Source organism: Lolium perenne, chromosome 1 (genome assembly GCF_019359855.2).
Source record: "Lolium perenne isolate Kyuss_39 chromosome 1, Kyuss_2.0, whole genome shotgun sequence".
In the NCBI taxonomy this organism is placed as follows: domain Eukaryota; kingdom Viridiplantae; phylum Streptophyta; class Magnoliopsida; order Poales; family Poaceae; genus Lolium; species Lolium perenne.
The window spans coordinates 24,322,647-24,337,637 of record NC_067244.2 but is presented as its reverse complement, the minus strand read 5'-3'; the positions used below and the strand labels follow the sequence as shown (position 1 = coordinate 24,337,637).

At 41.3% G+C, this 14,991-nt stretch overlaps 1 protein-coding gene across 1 annotated transcript; it reads left to right on the top strand.

Annotated features, from left to right (window-relative positions):
- Window positions 1-2,314: 2,314 nt before the first annotated feature.
- LOC127344490 (uncharacterized) lies at window positions 2,315-13,933 on the top strand. Its single transcript, XM_051370787.2, has 4 exons — window positions 2,315-2,422; window positions 7,370-9,805; window positions 9,922-9,988; window positions 13,479-13,933. Exons 1-4 carry the CDS (start codon window positions 2,420-2,422, stop codon window positions 13,586-13,588), a joined length of 2,616 nt encoding a protein of 871 aa, XP_051226747.1. The 5' UTR covers window positions 2,315-2,419; the 3' UTR covers window positions 13,589-13,933.
- Window positions 13,934-14,991: the final 1,058 nt, after the last annotated feature.

Genomic DNA, 14,991 nt, shown 5'->3' with positions numbered 1-14,991 from the left:
TGCTTTCAGGGTCGCCAATTCTTGCTTAACTACATTAAGTTCTTCTCGGAGGGTGTGGACCGTGTCTGCATTTTCTTCCTCGGCTCCATGCGAACCGCTTGAAGAGGACCCGGCGACAACGTCATTGAGTTTTCAGCAAAACGACATGGCTAACTAATCAAAATTGAAAATTATTAGTATTCAAAAAAGAAAATCACTGAAAAATTTGACATGACCTTTGCTAAAAATGGACATACAGAGTTCTAGAAATTTGTCGAAATGGAAATTAATTAACATTCTGACAAAACATCAGCAACTCATATTCCTATAAAACATCAAGCATATCTATGTACGTAATCACCGCAGCCAATCAAACATATACAATGCAATCGGCAACTCATACGAGCATTTCATCGAACAGGTGAAGGGCGTGCAGTGCATACCGGGTGGGGACGGGTGAGGGAGCGAGGCGCGGCGTGGTCAGCGGCAAGGAGGCGCGGTGCGGCGTGGTCGGCGACAAGGAGGCGCGGCGCGGTCGGCAGCCGGCGACGGCGAGGCGCGGAGCGGCGGGGGTCTGAGGCGTGGCGCGCGCGGTCGTCCAGAGAGATTGGCGGGGCGCGGCGGATTTGTGAACTGCTGGCCGGAGGGGGGAACTGCAATGTGCATCTGGTAATTTTGGTTTAAGTCAATATAACAGTAGCGGGCTGAACGGGGGTATGCTGCCACTATTTGTCGCTCCACTCAGTCGTGAACTAGTGGCAGCGTGCGGCCGACGGTGCACGCGACCGATAAGTTCATACCAGTCGCGTGCAGATAGTGTCGCACGTTGCGGATAAGTTCTGTACCCAGGCGCAGGTGGAGCCCACTTACTAGTCGCGTGCAATATCTGGCCGCCCGCTGCCACTACTTCACTACTAGTCGCGTGTTTTTTTTCTGCTCCCTTCTACAAAGAGCAGCCGCGTGCACTGGCATTAGTCGAGCCCCTATAGCCTTTTTCCTACTAGTGAGGATTTTGCAGGCTGCTTAACAACCGATCTTCATGCGGACCTCGGTGGATACTTGCGTTCCCTATCCATCGGGACTCTTCTACCGCGGGAGCAGCAATTGTCCTGGGTGAGGCGTTTGGAGGAGAAGCTACAAGGAATCTATGCGGCTATTACGGGCAGCCGTACGTCGGACGTCGTTCAGCACCGTCGTCAGAGATGCCATCGCGCCCCTCCATGCAGCAGCAACGGCGTCCGCAGGTTTCTCAACAACAGGATCCATGCCCACGTCTTACACCGACGGCAATGGCCAGACCACCACCTCCTGACCAGGCTGGAGGTTCGTCGTGGCAGCAGCAGTCTCCTTTCGACGTTTCTCAGCAGCAGCAACACCAGTCTCCTTTCGATGATTTTCGGTAATGGCGTCATCTTTTGGTAAAATGGCTTTTCTAGTTGCATACGACCTTCGATAAAAATGTTTTTTTATGATATCTACGAAATTTTTTACATCCGATTTCAAGTGCCTACGGCTGTTTAGCCAACTTTTAGATTCCCAAAATAAAAATAGGTGTTTTTCAGGTTTTAGTTTTCAGGCAAAAAATAAAAATAAAAATTTATTTTATTGTCTTAAGATTTATTATTAAAAATTAATAATGTATTCATTGTTTTTTAGTCAAATAATTGTTTAAAATTCAAATAATAAAGAAGTGTGATATCATGGCCCAAGGGTTAATAGGATTGATAGGGTACTATTGTTAACAAAGAATAACTCCTCTACTGAAGCTTATCCGGAAGAATTGAAAAAGATAAGCGTGTTGTGATGGAAGCATTGAACGGGGGATTTTGCATGTTTAAATTTAAATGCTATCACATATGTTAGATATGGCGAACAAATACAATCATTGTTTTTTGTGTGTAGACAAATATAATAATCATAAATTACATATGGGCAGTGTCCATAAGCGCTTGCAACTTCTTTCGTCATTTCTTTTGACTTATCCAATTTCATCGTATCGATTTTTTTTTTAACATAGAAAATATATTACTATTTTCTAGCCTGATATTTATCATAGATACATAAACTGTAAATCGGAGCGAATTCCACGTGATCGTGCGACAAGAGGGACGTCTAAATCTAGTTAACAGAAAGCAGAATGCTTATGCCGTGAGCAACGAATAAAAAAAGACTAGCTGCCAGCAGCCAACAACACGCAAAGGGTATTACTTACTTCCCAGAAACAAAGTGTAAATAAAGCATCCAAAGTGCAAAGGGTATTCTCATCATGAGCATCGTTTTCTATTGAACAGGAAGCTGAGCCCTTCTGGTAACATTATATTAGCAGAGAGTTCAGAAGACGTTCAAGAGTGAACTCAACTCTGGAGGCAAGCTTGGCATGACAAGTCTGGCGCACCAGGGGAAGCACAGCTGAGCTAGGAAAACAGAAGTAACGGATAATATGGTACGTGATGTTTCAAGGAAACTAATTTGTATTAGCTATCTGTTGATTATTTAGCATCAAATATTATGCCACAAAAGACTAGATCGGCCCTGATAACAAAAGAACACTGATAAGTAGTACTCTTCACTTGCATCTAGCTGTTCTTATATATTAACTCTGTCACTGTTTTTATTTAATATAGTGGCAGCTGGACCTACTTTTTTGCCTTAAATATATATCTATTAGCTTTGGAAAGCGGATATCCACAAAGTATTACATTTGTTTTAGTCTTGGAGTTATACGTAATAATATTAATTAGAAAGAAAAAGCAAGCTGCCCTTGGATGTTGTTCTCTTTGCTCCGATTCAGCCAATTCATCGGCAAAATCAGAACAGAAGAATGGATACAGGGCAACCAGATAGGATAGTATCATTGTTCATTGGTCTAATATTTATCCCTTTTATCCGCAGCACTCCGCCCTGGCCAACTTTTTTTCCCCCTTCCTATCACCTCTAGATAATAAATAGGATAGCTTTTTCTAACCAGATAGGATAGCTTTTCGTCTGCTTGGGCATGATGACTTGGTGCGGTAGGTGCACCCAGAGTGGGTAGGGTAGGAGAGGGAGCCTCCCAGGTCCATCCTCGAAATCCATCCATGAATGTGACGCTAGTTTTTCTATATATTTGGAAAACATATATATTTGAAAAACTTTCAAGCAAAAGAGCACAGGCCAATGCGCTCCTCTATCTCTCCATCTCGCTGTTGTCCGACAGCAAACAAGAAAAAAGAATAGATGAACATGCTGAGTATTCTGGTGCTGCAAGCGACAGCTTATCTGACTCGATTTGCAAGCTTAAGGGACTACGTCACCTACACAGCCTTTAAATTTCTTTTTGAGTCATAGCCTTTACTTCTTTGCAAACTCAATACCACGACGCGAGCTTCCCGCGACATTCGCCAAATCATGCGCCCTGGTGCGAGCTATCCGCATCAATGAGCTCCATGGCAACAGAATGCACACACACAAATACACGCTCGGTCATGCCAAACCTTGACCAAAGCTCAGCTCCATGATCGGCCAGCTGATCTTTGGTGTCAGTCTTCGGAATAATGACCTTGCACTAATATACGAAAGGTTTTCATAGATGGGCATATGGTGGTCCGCCTCTATCAAAACATCACTGTAAATCGCGATTTACACAAGCCGGGTGGGCTTTGCATGGATGGGCCGCCAGTCTACACATGGATGCGCTGAAAGTCTACGCATGAGTGCCTATAGTCCGCTCGCGTGCGTGCGGGATTAAACCACACACGCAGCGGCTCCTCCTGGTTCCCTCGTATTGGCCCGGCCCAGTTGCCCAGAGAGTTATCTGTAGTTTTCTTTTTTTATTAATTTTAATTTTTGAATAAGTTTCAGATTTGAAACTTTCCAAAAAAATTCAAAAAAAATCATATCTAAAAAAGTTTGAATTAAAAAATGTTTGCTCCAATTTGAAAATTGCTTCAATTTGAAATTTGCTCGATTTTGAAAATTGCTTCAATCTAAAATTTGCTCGAATTTTAAAATTTCCCAAATTTAAATTTGCTTGAATTTGAAATTTTCTCGAATTAAAAAAATGTGTTCAAAACAGAAAAAACAAAAACAAAAAAAAACGAAAGCCGACAAAAAACCGACCAAACCAGTGAAGAACCGAAGAAAACGAAAAAAACAAAGCTGATGGGCCGCGGCCCGCTTTCTCCCGCACGCATGCGGGCGTTAATCCGCACCGCTGCTGGGCGGGGAGTAGGTTTTCTGGTCAGGCAGGCGGGGAGCTCCGGGGGCTCCTATTCACCGAGCTGGTCGGTGGCAGCGAACCCACCGCACACCCACCCCCCCCCCCCCCCGGCGTATATGGGCTCGGCCCATTAAGCTGATCGTCCGCACACCCCAGGCGGGAGGCACTGGGCCGGCCCAGTAACTTTTCTCTCCTTTCTTTCTTTTTTCTTCTGCTATTTCATTTATGTTTTGCTGAATATGAACAAAATTTGAATCTAAACTTTCTGAAAATTTGAACAAATTTAGAATCTGAACATTTTTCGAATTTCAATATTTTCGCATTTGAAAATATTTTGAACAGATTTCAAATTTGAATGGTTTACAAATTTAAACGGTTTTCAAATTTGAACGGTTTTCAGATTTGAATGGTTTTCAAATTTGAACATTTTTGAATTTAAACATTTTGTTTACATTTTCGCATTTGAAAATATTTTGAACAGATTTCAAATTTGAACGTTTTCAAATTTGAACGGTTTTCAGATTTGAACGGTTTTCAAATTTGAACATTTTTTAATTTTAACATTTTCTCAATTTGAATAATTTTTAAAAATTAAAATTTTTGAATCTGAAAAAGTATAAACAAAACCGAAAACAGAAAATAGAAAAGACAAATAGAAAAAGAAACCAGAAAAGAAAAAAGAAAAGGAAAAACGAACTACTACAGGCTAAACAGACACAAATGGGCCTGGCCCATACCCGACCAGGGGGTGTGCGGTGGCCGGTAGCCACCGACCTGGTCGGTGTATAGGTTTTGCCGGGAGCTCCTATTATATCGCGTTGTGCGGACCAAGCTTGGCGCCACCTGAACAGAAAAACAGCCGGGCCAGCCCATTTCCTATTTCAATCTTTGGGGCTTTTCTGGTAATCAGGTTTCCTTTTTTTTTCTTTCTTTCTGTTCAGCTTCAAAACAGTTCAGATTTGAGACTGCTCACAATTGAAAACTTTTTGAATTTTAAAATTGTTCAAATTTCAAAATTGTTTAAATTCAAAAAATATCTGAATCCAAAAAAAATGCTCAAAAGTAATAATGTTCAAAAATAAACAATGTTCAAAAGTTAAAAATGTTCAAATTTAAAAAAATTAAAAGTAATGAAAACTGTTCAAAAATAATAAAAAAATTTGAATTCAAAAAAAAGTTAAAAAGTAGTCAAAATTGAAAATATTCAAAATTTTAAAATACTTTAATTTTCTAATTTTTTGATAAAAATTGCACGAAAAACCAATTAAAAATGAAAACCCAACGAAAAAACCAATGGAGAAAGAGAGAGAAAGAAAACTGAAAAGGAAAAAAAAAAAACGGACATACCAACCCTATCGCTGGTAGAGAACCCGAAGCAGAGGAGTAATGGGCCAGCCCAACTTACCTCATCCCCTGATTCCCTGGCTTGAGTGATTGAGTCCATTACATTACCAATTTGTATCTTGTCGTCTCTATTTTATATCCATACCTACTAATAAAAGAAGTAAGGTTTCTCCTCAAAATTTTCATCCGTTTTTAATCTATCCTTATTTTTCGTTGAGATAAGATTTCTCCCCAAAATTTTCGTCCCTTTTTTATCTATCCTTATTTTTGGTTGAAACTATAGCAGTTGCCACCGCTGAAGTCAAAATACCGGTTCGCTTATTCTCCTACCTCCACCGATTCGTCCCGATAGGAGACTGGACCTGGAAGCGGCCCGCCACAGCAGGCATTCGGCTCAGGTGTCGGCCGGCTTCCCATCTCGATCTGATTTGCTTTGTCTGCTACAACCCAGCTAGACTGCTACCCGCAGAACAGACTGGAGGAGGGCGCGCATATGGCCGGGATTCGGCGGCGCGAACTTGGGCGCTATAAATTGTTGCGTGGTCTCCGTCCCGACCGCCTTCTCCGTCGAGCTCCAGGAAGAGCGCCGTTCCAGGCCCCAGGCTCCGACGGGATGGTGCCGAGAGGGAGAGCGGCACTGCATCGGTCTTAGCAGGGGACATCCAGGATGGAAGGGCCGGAGTAGGGAGGGGGAGAGCCTCCATGGGAGGAGGACGACCATGTAGCAGTCTAGCAGAACGTGGAGTAGCTGCTCGTGGGCAGTTGCTACGAGAACGAGGAGCAGAACACCGAGGACTAGCCAGCCTCTTTTTTCTTCAGAAGAAAAAGAACAATCAGTAGCTAGCTCGTGGGTGCTACCTGTATTCTATGCGGTGGTTCAATTTAAATTCACATATTTTGATGGTGTGAAATCAAAACGAACTTCAACATTGCTATTTACTATTTGATTAGAAATTTGAACTATGTAAATATAACAGTTTGAATTATTGTTGATTTAACCTGCACTCAAATTTATGTTCAAATTCATATTGTCAATAAGTGGTGGCTGAAAACTGGACAGTAAACAAAATTGGGTTCGGACAGACGGGAGGTCGGAAATTAGGAGGTGTTCCTCAAGTGTATTTTTCATCTCCTGAATTGTTCGAGGGTCTCTCAAATGAATATACACTAGAAGATGTTGTGAGAGAAGGAAACATACATGCCTCCTAGATATGGAGTTGCTACTTCTTTTGATCCATCTATCGTCAACATGGTTTTGGAGGATGAACATTAGAGATGCAAGTGGGTCAGTGTTAAGGAGAACACGGCTTGTTTGCCACCAGACGATGTACACCGAAAAGTTAATGTACCAGATATATCTTGTTAGCAGTTTGTTGGATCGCTTGTTTCGAGTAACCAAGCGTTGATGTTCTATGACTATATTTTAGCATAGTTTTAAATAGCCGGCTATAGGATATAGCCGCGACCTGTGAAAAAGGCTATAGCCTGGCTATAGCGGGCTATAGCCACCTTTTAGCACACGGATGCATTTAGCCGCACCTTGCTCGAAAGGCTATAGCCGGGCTATAGCGGGGCTATAGCCGGCTATTTAAAACTATGTATTTTAGACATGTCAATCAAGAACTTCATGCCACTTGAAATCTAGGAGGCATATATGGAGTACAAAAAATTGTTTATTTGGTTTTACCATGGCACCGTAGCAACGCACGGGTTTTGTGCTTCTAGAATACAAAGGTCGACTAGGTAATTCTAGACTGATCTAATCTTTCCCGCTCTTCATGAGAACAATTTGTAGCTAAATCGGGAGCCTAGATTTTATGACACACCCCTTCTTCTTGTTCTTCCTAGGTGGGCTACCGCCGAATGGGGAATATGGGTCAGCAACACTTGGGAAATGCAACTTCAGTGCCAAGCCTTTTGCATCAGCTGGAAAATATGTGGAAGAGTCCTAGGGGGACAGTGCTCCGAATAGAGGCGTTAGCACTTCTGGCCATTTTTCTCTCCTTCTTCCTTGCTGTCTTTGGATCTTGCCGCCGTTGGTCCAATAATTTCCTCATCCAGAAGGGTTTCATGGCTGCAAATGCATTGTTTCTGTCCCTTGGAACATACAGCATTGGCCTAATGCAATCTTCGCCAGTGAAGAGCGAGATGTACCCAATATGGGCAGTATCATTATTGGCCCTCCTTTGTTGTGTTGACTCAGCTGCTGCATCCGGGCTCGACAATAGGAATCAAATATGGAAGATGTTGTATCTGCTTTGCCTCTACTTTGGATATGTCCTGCTAATGAGCATCACAACCATCTCTAGTGATATTGGTAACATAGCCATCTGCGTGTTGTCAGCCGTGACTTTCATCAAGGGATTTCATAGGTCAATGGCACTTGTGCTGCCAAGTTCTATGCGGAACATGATCAGAGAGTTTCCAAGAAAGAGCATTACAAAATGTTCTTTTGGAGATCCTAATGAAGAAAGAGAGTTAACTGTTGATGATAAACTTGACGTAATGATTGGGTATCGTGAGGAGGTTAAAATGGGTGATATAGCTTCCATGAGGTGTGAGGGAAACAATAAGATTCTAGAATCAAAATTGAATTCTTGCAAAGATGTGTGCCTCTCCTTCTCTCTCTCTCATTTATTGCACCGGCGTTTTCTTGGGTTAAGCAGCGTTAAACCATTCAAGGCCAGCCTTGCCCAGCCCTTGGTAAAAAACTGCAAACGTGCCTTAAAGGTGGTAGAGATTGAGTTGGCTTTCCTACATGATATTTTGTACACCAGCAACACGTTTCTCCATTACTATGAGGCAAAGAGTGCTAGCATCTGGGCATTTGCTTCAGTTATTGGGATATGTTTTGTAGGGGCAGTGATTGTCATACCTGGGGCGAGGACGAGCCGTCGTGCTTCTCCTGACATCATCTTTGTGGACACCACAATAGTGGACTTTGTTATTACCGGTGTAGTACTGGTGTCTCTAGCTCTACTGCAGGTGTTGCAGTTGCTAAGCTGTTGGACCTCAAATTGGGCCAGAGTTGCCTTTGTCTGTGATTATGCTAGGAAAGATAAAAGGAAAAGAATATTTAATATTCAAGAAGAGGTTGTGCTGAGCTGGGGAATGAGATTGAGAGCATCCCTTCTCAAGATTAATTGGTATGATAAATACTACCTGTGGCAAAATAAGCTAGGGCAACATGCAGTGATTGATGAAACCTTTTGGGTCAGGGTGCACGGTTGTCTGAGTCGTTGTCATCAGTTATTCTCCTGCGGATTTCTAAGGAACTTTCGTGGCTGGATTTGTTCCTGCAACGCAGTGCAGGAAGCCTGGTGTATTTCATGGATATGTTGTGTTCTTCTAAATATCCTAGTCCAGAGGTGTTTTGGTCTGCTTGGACTGCAGTACATAAGCCGAGAGCTCAAGGAAATGTTGCAGGGCAGCTGCACAGGGAGCACCATTGACTTGCACCCTGATGTGAAGGCATCCATTGGTGATTTTGTTGATAATGAGATCAAGTCCAATGAAATAAGTAGTTGGGCATCCTCCAAAGTTGAAAATGGACAGAGTGGCTTTCCAGACTTCTCTTTTAGTTTTAACCCGACGGATAATCCTGCCGAGGCGAGTGATATGATCTACGTGTCTTGTATTCTCATTTGGCATGTTGCAACTTGCTATTGTGAACTGGCGCAACAGTGCGACCACAGCAATGGCGGTGACCATCATGTTACTATGGAGAAGGATCATCGTCGTGTGGCCACGGATCTGTCCAAATACTGTGCATACTTGGTTGCTTCAGCGCCGCGCTTACTTCCTGGGCGGTCCGATGCTATAAAATTGTTCTACAGTCAGGTTAGGGAAGATGCAATTAGGGTTGGAAAAGGATTCTCATACGCTACTGCAAGATACAAGCTACAAGCAATGGACACAAAGGGCAACGAGCACGGTATTAAAGTTCATATATCTGGGGGTGTTGATTTCCTTGGAGAGTTCATCTATGGGCTGGGTGCGAAGCTGGGCAAGGGACTACAAAGCATGGATGATGTTGAGAGGTGGAAGGTGCTGGCAGACTTCTGGGTCAAGGCGTTAGTGTATGCCGCGCCGTCGGACAAGGTGGAGGAGCACATGCACCACCTCTCGCAGGGTGGTGAGCTCATCACCCATCTCTGGGCTATGCTCTATCACGCTGGCATCCACAGGTGGCAGCTGAATCCGCCTGCACTAAATGACATCAACATGGGATGGGATTACATTTTTCGGATTCGCTCCTGGAAAGACCTCAAGCCTTCTCACATGGTACGCTAGTGCCAGCCCGGTTTACTCATTTCATGTTCATTTTCTTTTTTAATTTTCATGCATTCCTCTCTGTACATATCAGCTATTTATTTACATGCACTGTGTTCATTTTGCAGGGTCCGGTTCAAAAGATCCGAAAACAATTGGGCAAAATAAGAAAGAAATTTCGCCTTTCTCGTCCGGGTAAATAAATTTCCTGTAATCATCAAAATAAAACTTCTTCATATGCATTCTAGAGGCATGCCATTTAGGGCAAAATTACTCCCACACGGCCCACACATCCTAGAACACTACCTAAGCCCTAAATTGCCACAAATTGACTTCCTCCTATCCACGTTCTCATGCATAGACACTCCCTAGCGCCATGTTCAGCCCCCCAAATATCGCTGCTCCGATCCATCGTTGTGACTTTGTTATGTTGTTTATATTTCAGTGTTCTTATATGCAATTATGATATACTAGATAGCTAATCCAAGACTTTAAAGCCCGATGGCTTGATCAGACTTACCGATTAATGGCAGAAGAAATGCTGGAAATCACATGACTAATAGCTCGGTACATACCCTAATTATAAACGCGAGGTACTCCCTCCACAACATATGTGACATCAATTTAGTCGAATAAGTTTACGTTTAGATATTATATCTTAAGTTAAACTTTTTCAAATTTAATTAACCTCTTGCCACAACATATGTGACATTAATTTAATATATTATAAACTACAATTCAAGATTGATCTAATGATACTAATTTAATGTAACAAGTGTTGCTATTTAAAAAAAGTGTCAAATTTAATAAAAATTAACTTAAAACAAAATTTAAATGTACACTTAGACGGGGGGAATTAGTCCAAAGATCAGCCTCATTGGCAATATCAAAAATAAAAAGAAAAATACAACAACAACTTCAGATTTGGAATTCAATAGTATTTGTTTTCCGCGGAGCCTAGAGTAGTTTATAGTGTGCATGGATAAGTATCATCCAGTTGTCCAATCAAAGAGCAGCACCACCTATCTGGTTCCTGTTCAAGCATGCGAACAAGCAACTGAGTTTATAAACCCCCTTCCTGTTGGAAGATTCTTGCGCTGTTGGCAGGGTGTGACAGCAGGTTAATGTGTCCTTCCCAAATATGTGTAGATACCCCCTTCCTTCTTTATAACTAGGAAAATGTAGCGCGTGTGTTGGGATAATGTCGTAGGATAATGAAATAAAAGTAGTGTCGAAGAATACGTGATATGTAATGTTGTATTGCTATCCGAAGTTACTATAGAAGACAATAATAGTATTTTCACCGGATAAAAGAGGTGACCAACGGTGAAATTAGTGTCAAAAAAATAAAAATAAAAAAGCACAAACAAATCTGATTTTCTGTTGTTGAATGACGGCCGAAAAATTACCACCCCTCTAAGAATTACGGAAAGGTGGTTACTATCGAAAATTAAGGTTGGGAAGTGTGTCAAAAAATTACCGCCAAAAATAGAAAATAAACCCAAATAAAAACTTATTGTTCACGAATCATGGTCAAAGAATTAGTCACCGCGGGGTAACGACCGGCAGGAAATTAGAATTGAAAACTTTTGTCGAAGAGTAACTGTCGAACAATAGGAAAAATACATTGGCGAAGTACTATCGGGAAATTACTCACATGAAGAGAATCACCGTAGGGTAACTATCGCTTGAAATTAATATCCGGAAAGTTGCGTCCAAGAGTTGCCATCGAAATATAAAATGCGGAGTAAAAAGTACTGTCGTAGACATAGGGTGACAACAATCGGAAAATTATGGACGAAAAGTTATGTCGGAAAATGACCAGTCGAGGAATAAAAACAATGTATGTAAGACCAACGTAAAATTATTGTCGGAGTTACTGGCAAATAATTGGAGTTAAAGAATATTTATGTCGAAGATCTGCCACGAAAGATCGACGTCGAAGGATTGCCGTCAAAATTAACGTTAAAAAATCTCCGACGGAACTATCGTGCGGCTGAATATCTATGTCGAAAAGTTATTACCAAAAATTACCGTTTGTGCACCGTTGGATTTATCATTGAAAAATACGCACCATCAAAAAATTACCACTGCGTAGAACCATTCAGGAATCACTGTTGAATCAGTAGTTTTTTATCAAAAATTACTGAAGAAAATTACCTTTATGAAAATTACTATAGTTGGACGCCAGATGTTGCGAGTTTATTGGCAAAAATTAGCCCATGAACAGTAGCTAGAGACTTGGGGACGTAGGACCACTAGTAGAAAAAGGGGTTTCCGTCCAGGCCTTTAGTACCGGTTTCCTTACGAACCGGTACTAAAGGGTGCATTAGTACCGGTTGCACTGCATAGGCCTTTAGTACCGGTTCGTAAGGACCTTTAGTACCGGTGGGTAGACCACGAACCGGTACTAAAGGTTTTCCTGCTCCCCACGCACCTCCACCCCCTCCCTGGATCGCCTTTTTTGTTTTCAGTTTCTTGTATGTTATGCAACCTACTATTCGGTGAAATTAAGAAATTCGAATTTTGACTTTTTTTGCAAAAAAATTTAAAAAATGGTAAAATCGCATTAATTTTGCATACGACGTCGGAAAAATGCGTATAATATATCAAAATCATCGTGAGAAAAAGTTACATCCGAATTCACCTGGGTTTACCCGGTTAGCCAATTTTTAGATTCTCAAAATTCCAAATGAAAATATGAAAGCAGGAAGATTTTAGTTTTTTTCCAGAAATTTAGAATTATATTTATTTTTTTATTTTTTTAAAAAATTAAAATTAATAATTATAAGATTTTTTGAGTCCTAAAATATTACTATTACTTTTAGCAAATTATAAGATTTTCACATTTTCAGGTTTTAGGTTTGGCAAAAAAATATTAAAATTTTAAAAAATAATTAAAAATAATACAAATTAAAAAAATTTATTTTATTTATTTATTCAACATTATTATTACATCATTACTTTTTTTATTAAAAGAATTATTTGGAAATTTAAACAATAAAGAAGTGTGACATCGACCAACATGTTAATAGGATTGATATGATACTACTATCACATACATGCGCGCGAAGCACTTGGAAGTGGAACGGGATGGAACTCGGAAGTTAAGCGTGCTAGTGCGGGAGTAGTGTGAGGATGGGTGACCGACCGGGAAGTTTGACCGCGGGTAGGTAATTTGACTAGAGATAAAGTGTAGTTAGAGACTAACGAAAATACTAGAAATTCTGGAAAAAAATAAAAAAATAGGGAGTGAAAAAAATAAAATAAAAGAGGGAGTGAAAAATAATTAGAAAAAAATGGATAAAAAAATTAAACGAAAATAGCCTTTAGTGTGTTACGAACCGGTACCAAAGGTCTCCAGCCCCGCGGGCTCCTCCGTGCCCACGTGGAGACACCTTTAGTACCGGTTCGTAAGGAACCGGTACTAAAGGTGGGAGGCTTTTAGTACCGAATCTTTAGTACCGGTTCGTACTAAAGGCCCTTTGGAACCGGTACTAAAGGGGGTTTTTCTACTAGTGGACGCTGTGGGGGGCTGATTTGCTCCACCTTAATCTATGTATCTATGTACCATTGATTACTAGAGATAGTTTCTAGCAAAATCATATCAGAATTCTCAAGTCGATAACCCCTAAAGTTGCTAAGGTCCAATGAATTTATTTACTAGTATCACAAACCCTGCCAGGGAAAAAAGAGCCAACAGATCAAGATCACGCATCAGAGTTGAGGTCTAACGCCTGCCGCGGCGCCCGGCTAGATGGCGCTTCCACAAGCTGGCCTCCACCATCCTCCTGAAACGCCAACACTGCATCCACGCTTTGTCTACGAACTACTTCAACCTTCAACGACTATATACTACAGAGATCGAATCAAGAGTGAATTAGTATATATAGAAATAAACACCCCTTCCTCCATGGCATGTGGCATGTTTATGCATTTTCGCCCCATGTTTGTCATTAGGAAGGGAGTGCCTTGTTTATGCACCAATGCTTTTTTGTTGTTGTGTCTGCCTACAACTATATATGTTTGCTGAGAGTGATTTATATGTTTCCCTTCCTTACTCATATATGAACTGAACGCATGTGTGTATTTTAATTTCCAAGCCTTCTGGAAATAATTGTGGAAAATAAATTCGCATCATCCTCTGCCCATATGGATTGCTTTGTTGTTGCCATGTAAATGCAACCTATAATTGTGTTGGATTATTTGCCTGGGGTTGCAAGGTTGACAGATCTGTTACCTCTTCGCATGCACAATCTTTCTTCTATGCCTATGCGTTGGCGATGCATGCTTTTCAGGCAAAGCTGATTTGAGAAGGCAACCTATGATTTTGCTTGCTATGACGAGTTGCCAACCCGCCAGTGGCTATGCGAGAGCAACGAGTAGAACTGCTTGGCTATGGTGCAAGGACGGTAAGGTCACTAGCGACAGGGCAGTGGTGGAGGCTAGTGGCGACGGTATTGATGGCCATATATAGTTGGGAGGCTAGGCCGATTTGGGAAGGTGGGATTCACATTTCTTGGCGGGTCTAATGGCTACAAAGAAGTACTTCCCATATGTCACTTTCTCTATTAAGAATGGGTTTGAGGTACGGTTCTGGGAGGACAAGTGGCTAGATAATGCCACACTTCGCGAACAATATCTAGCTCCGTATAATATTGTGTGCCACAAGGGTGATACCTTGGCTAAGGTATTGGGTTGATCCCCTACCAGATGTGTCGCTCAGAAAAAATCTTGTTGGACCCCGACTTGCATCCTAGAATACATTGTCGCAGCGTTTGGCTTTTGTCCATCTAACACAAGGGTATGATGAGTTTCGTTGGAATAAAACGCGAACGCCATATTCTCGGTGGATTCCATGTACAGAGCATTGATTCGGCCTGTTGAATCGGTAATTTAATAAGATGATTTGAAAAATGAAGATACCATTAAAAACAAAGGTATATGCATGTGATGCATGTAAAATGCATACATGAACTTTGTCCTTTATTAGAATGAATTTCCACATATTTGCAACATATATGATGATAATACCATGTTTTACATTGATTTAAGGGGATTTACCGTTGATCCCCTTTATTTGGATTATAACTCTGCAGAACAGGAAAACTCTGTTTTGTGTATTTTTCACTTTCAGAGATCTATACGGAGTCAAATTGAGCTAGGATTTCTGGAGGGTCATTTTTTCATCGGGAGAA

Excerpts from the sequence above, each read along its gene's own strand:
- LOC127344490 (XM_051370787.2), top strand. Across the intron at positions 9,806-9,921 it reads ACCTCAAGCCTTCTCACATG|GGTCCGGTTCAAAAGATCCG; the intron begins GTACGCTAGTGC and ends TTCATTTTGCAG. Across the intron at positions 9,989-13,478 it reads ATTTCGCCTTTCTCGTCCGG|GGAAAAAAGAGCCAACAGAT; the intron begins GTAAATAAATTT and ends AAACCCTGCCAG.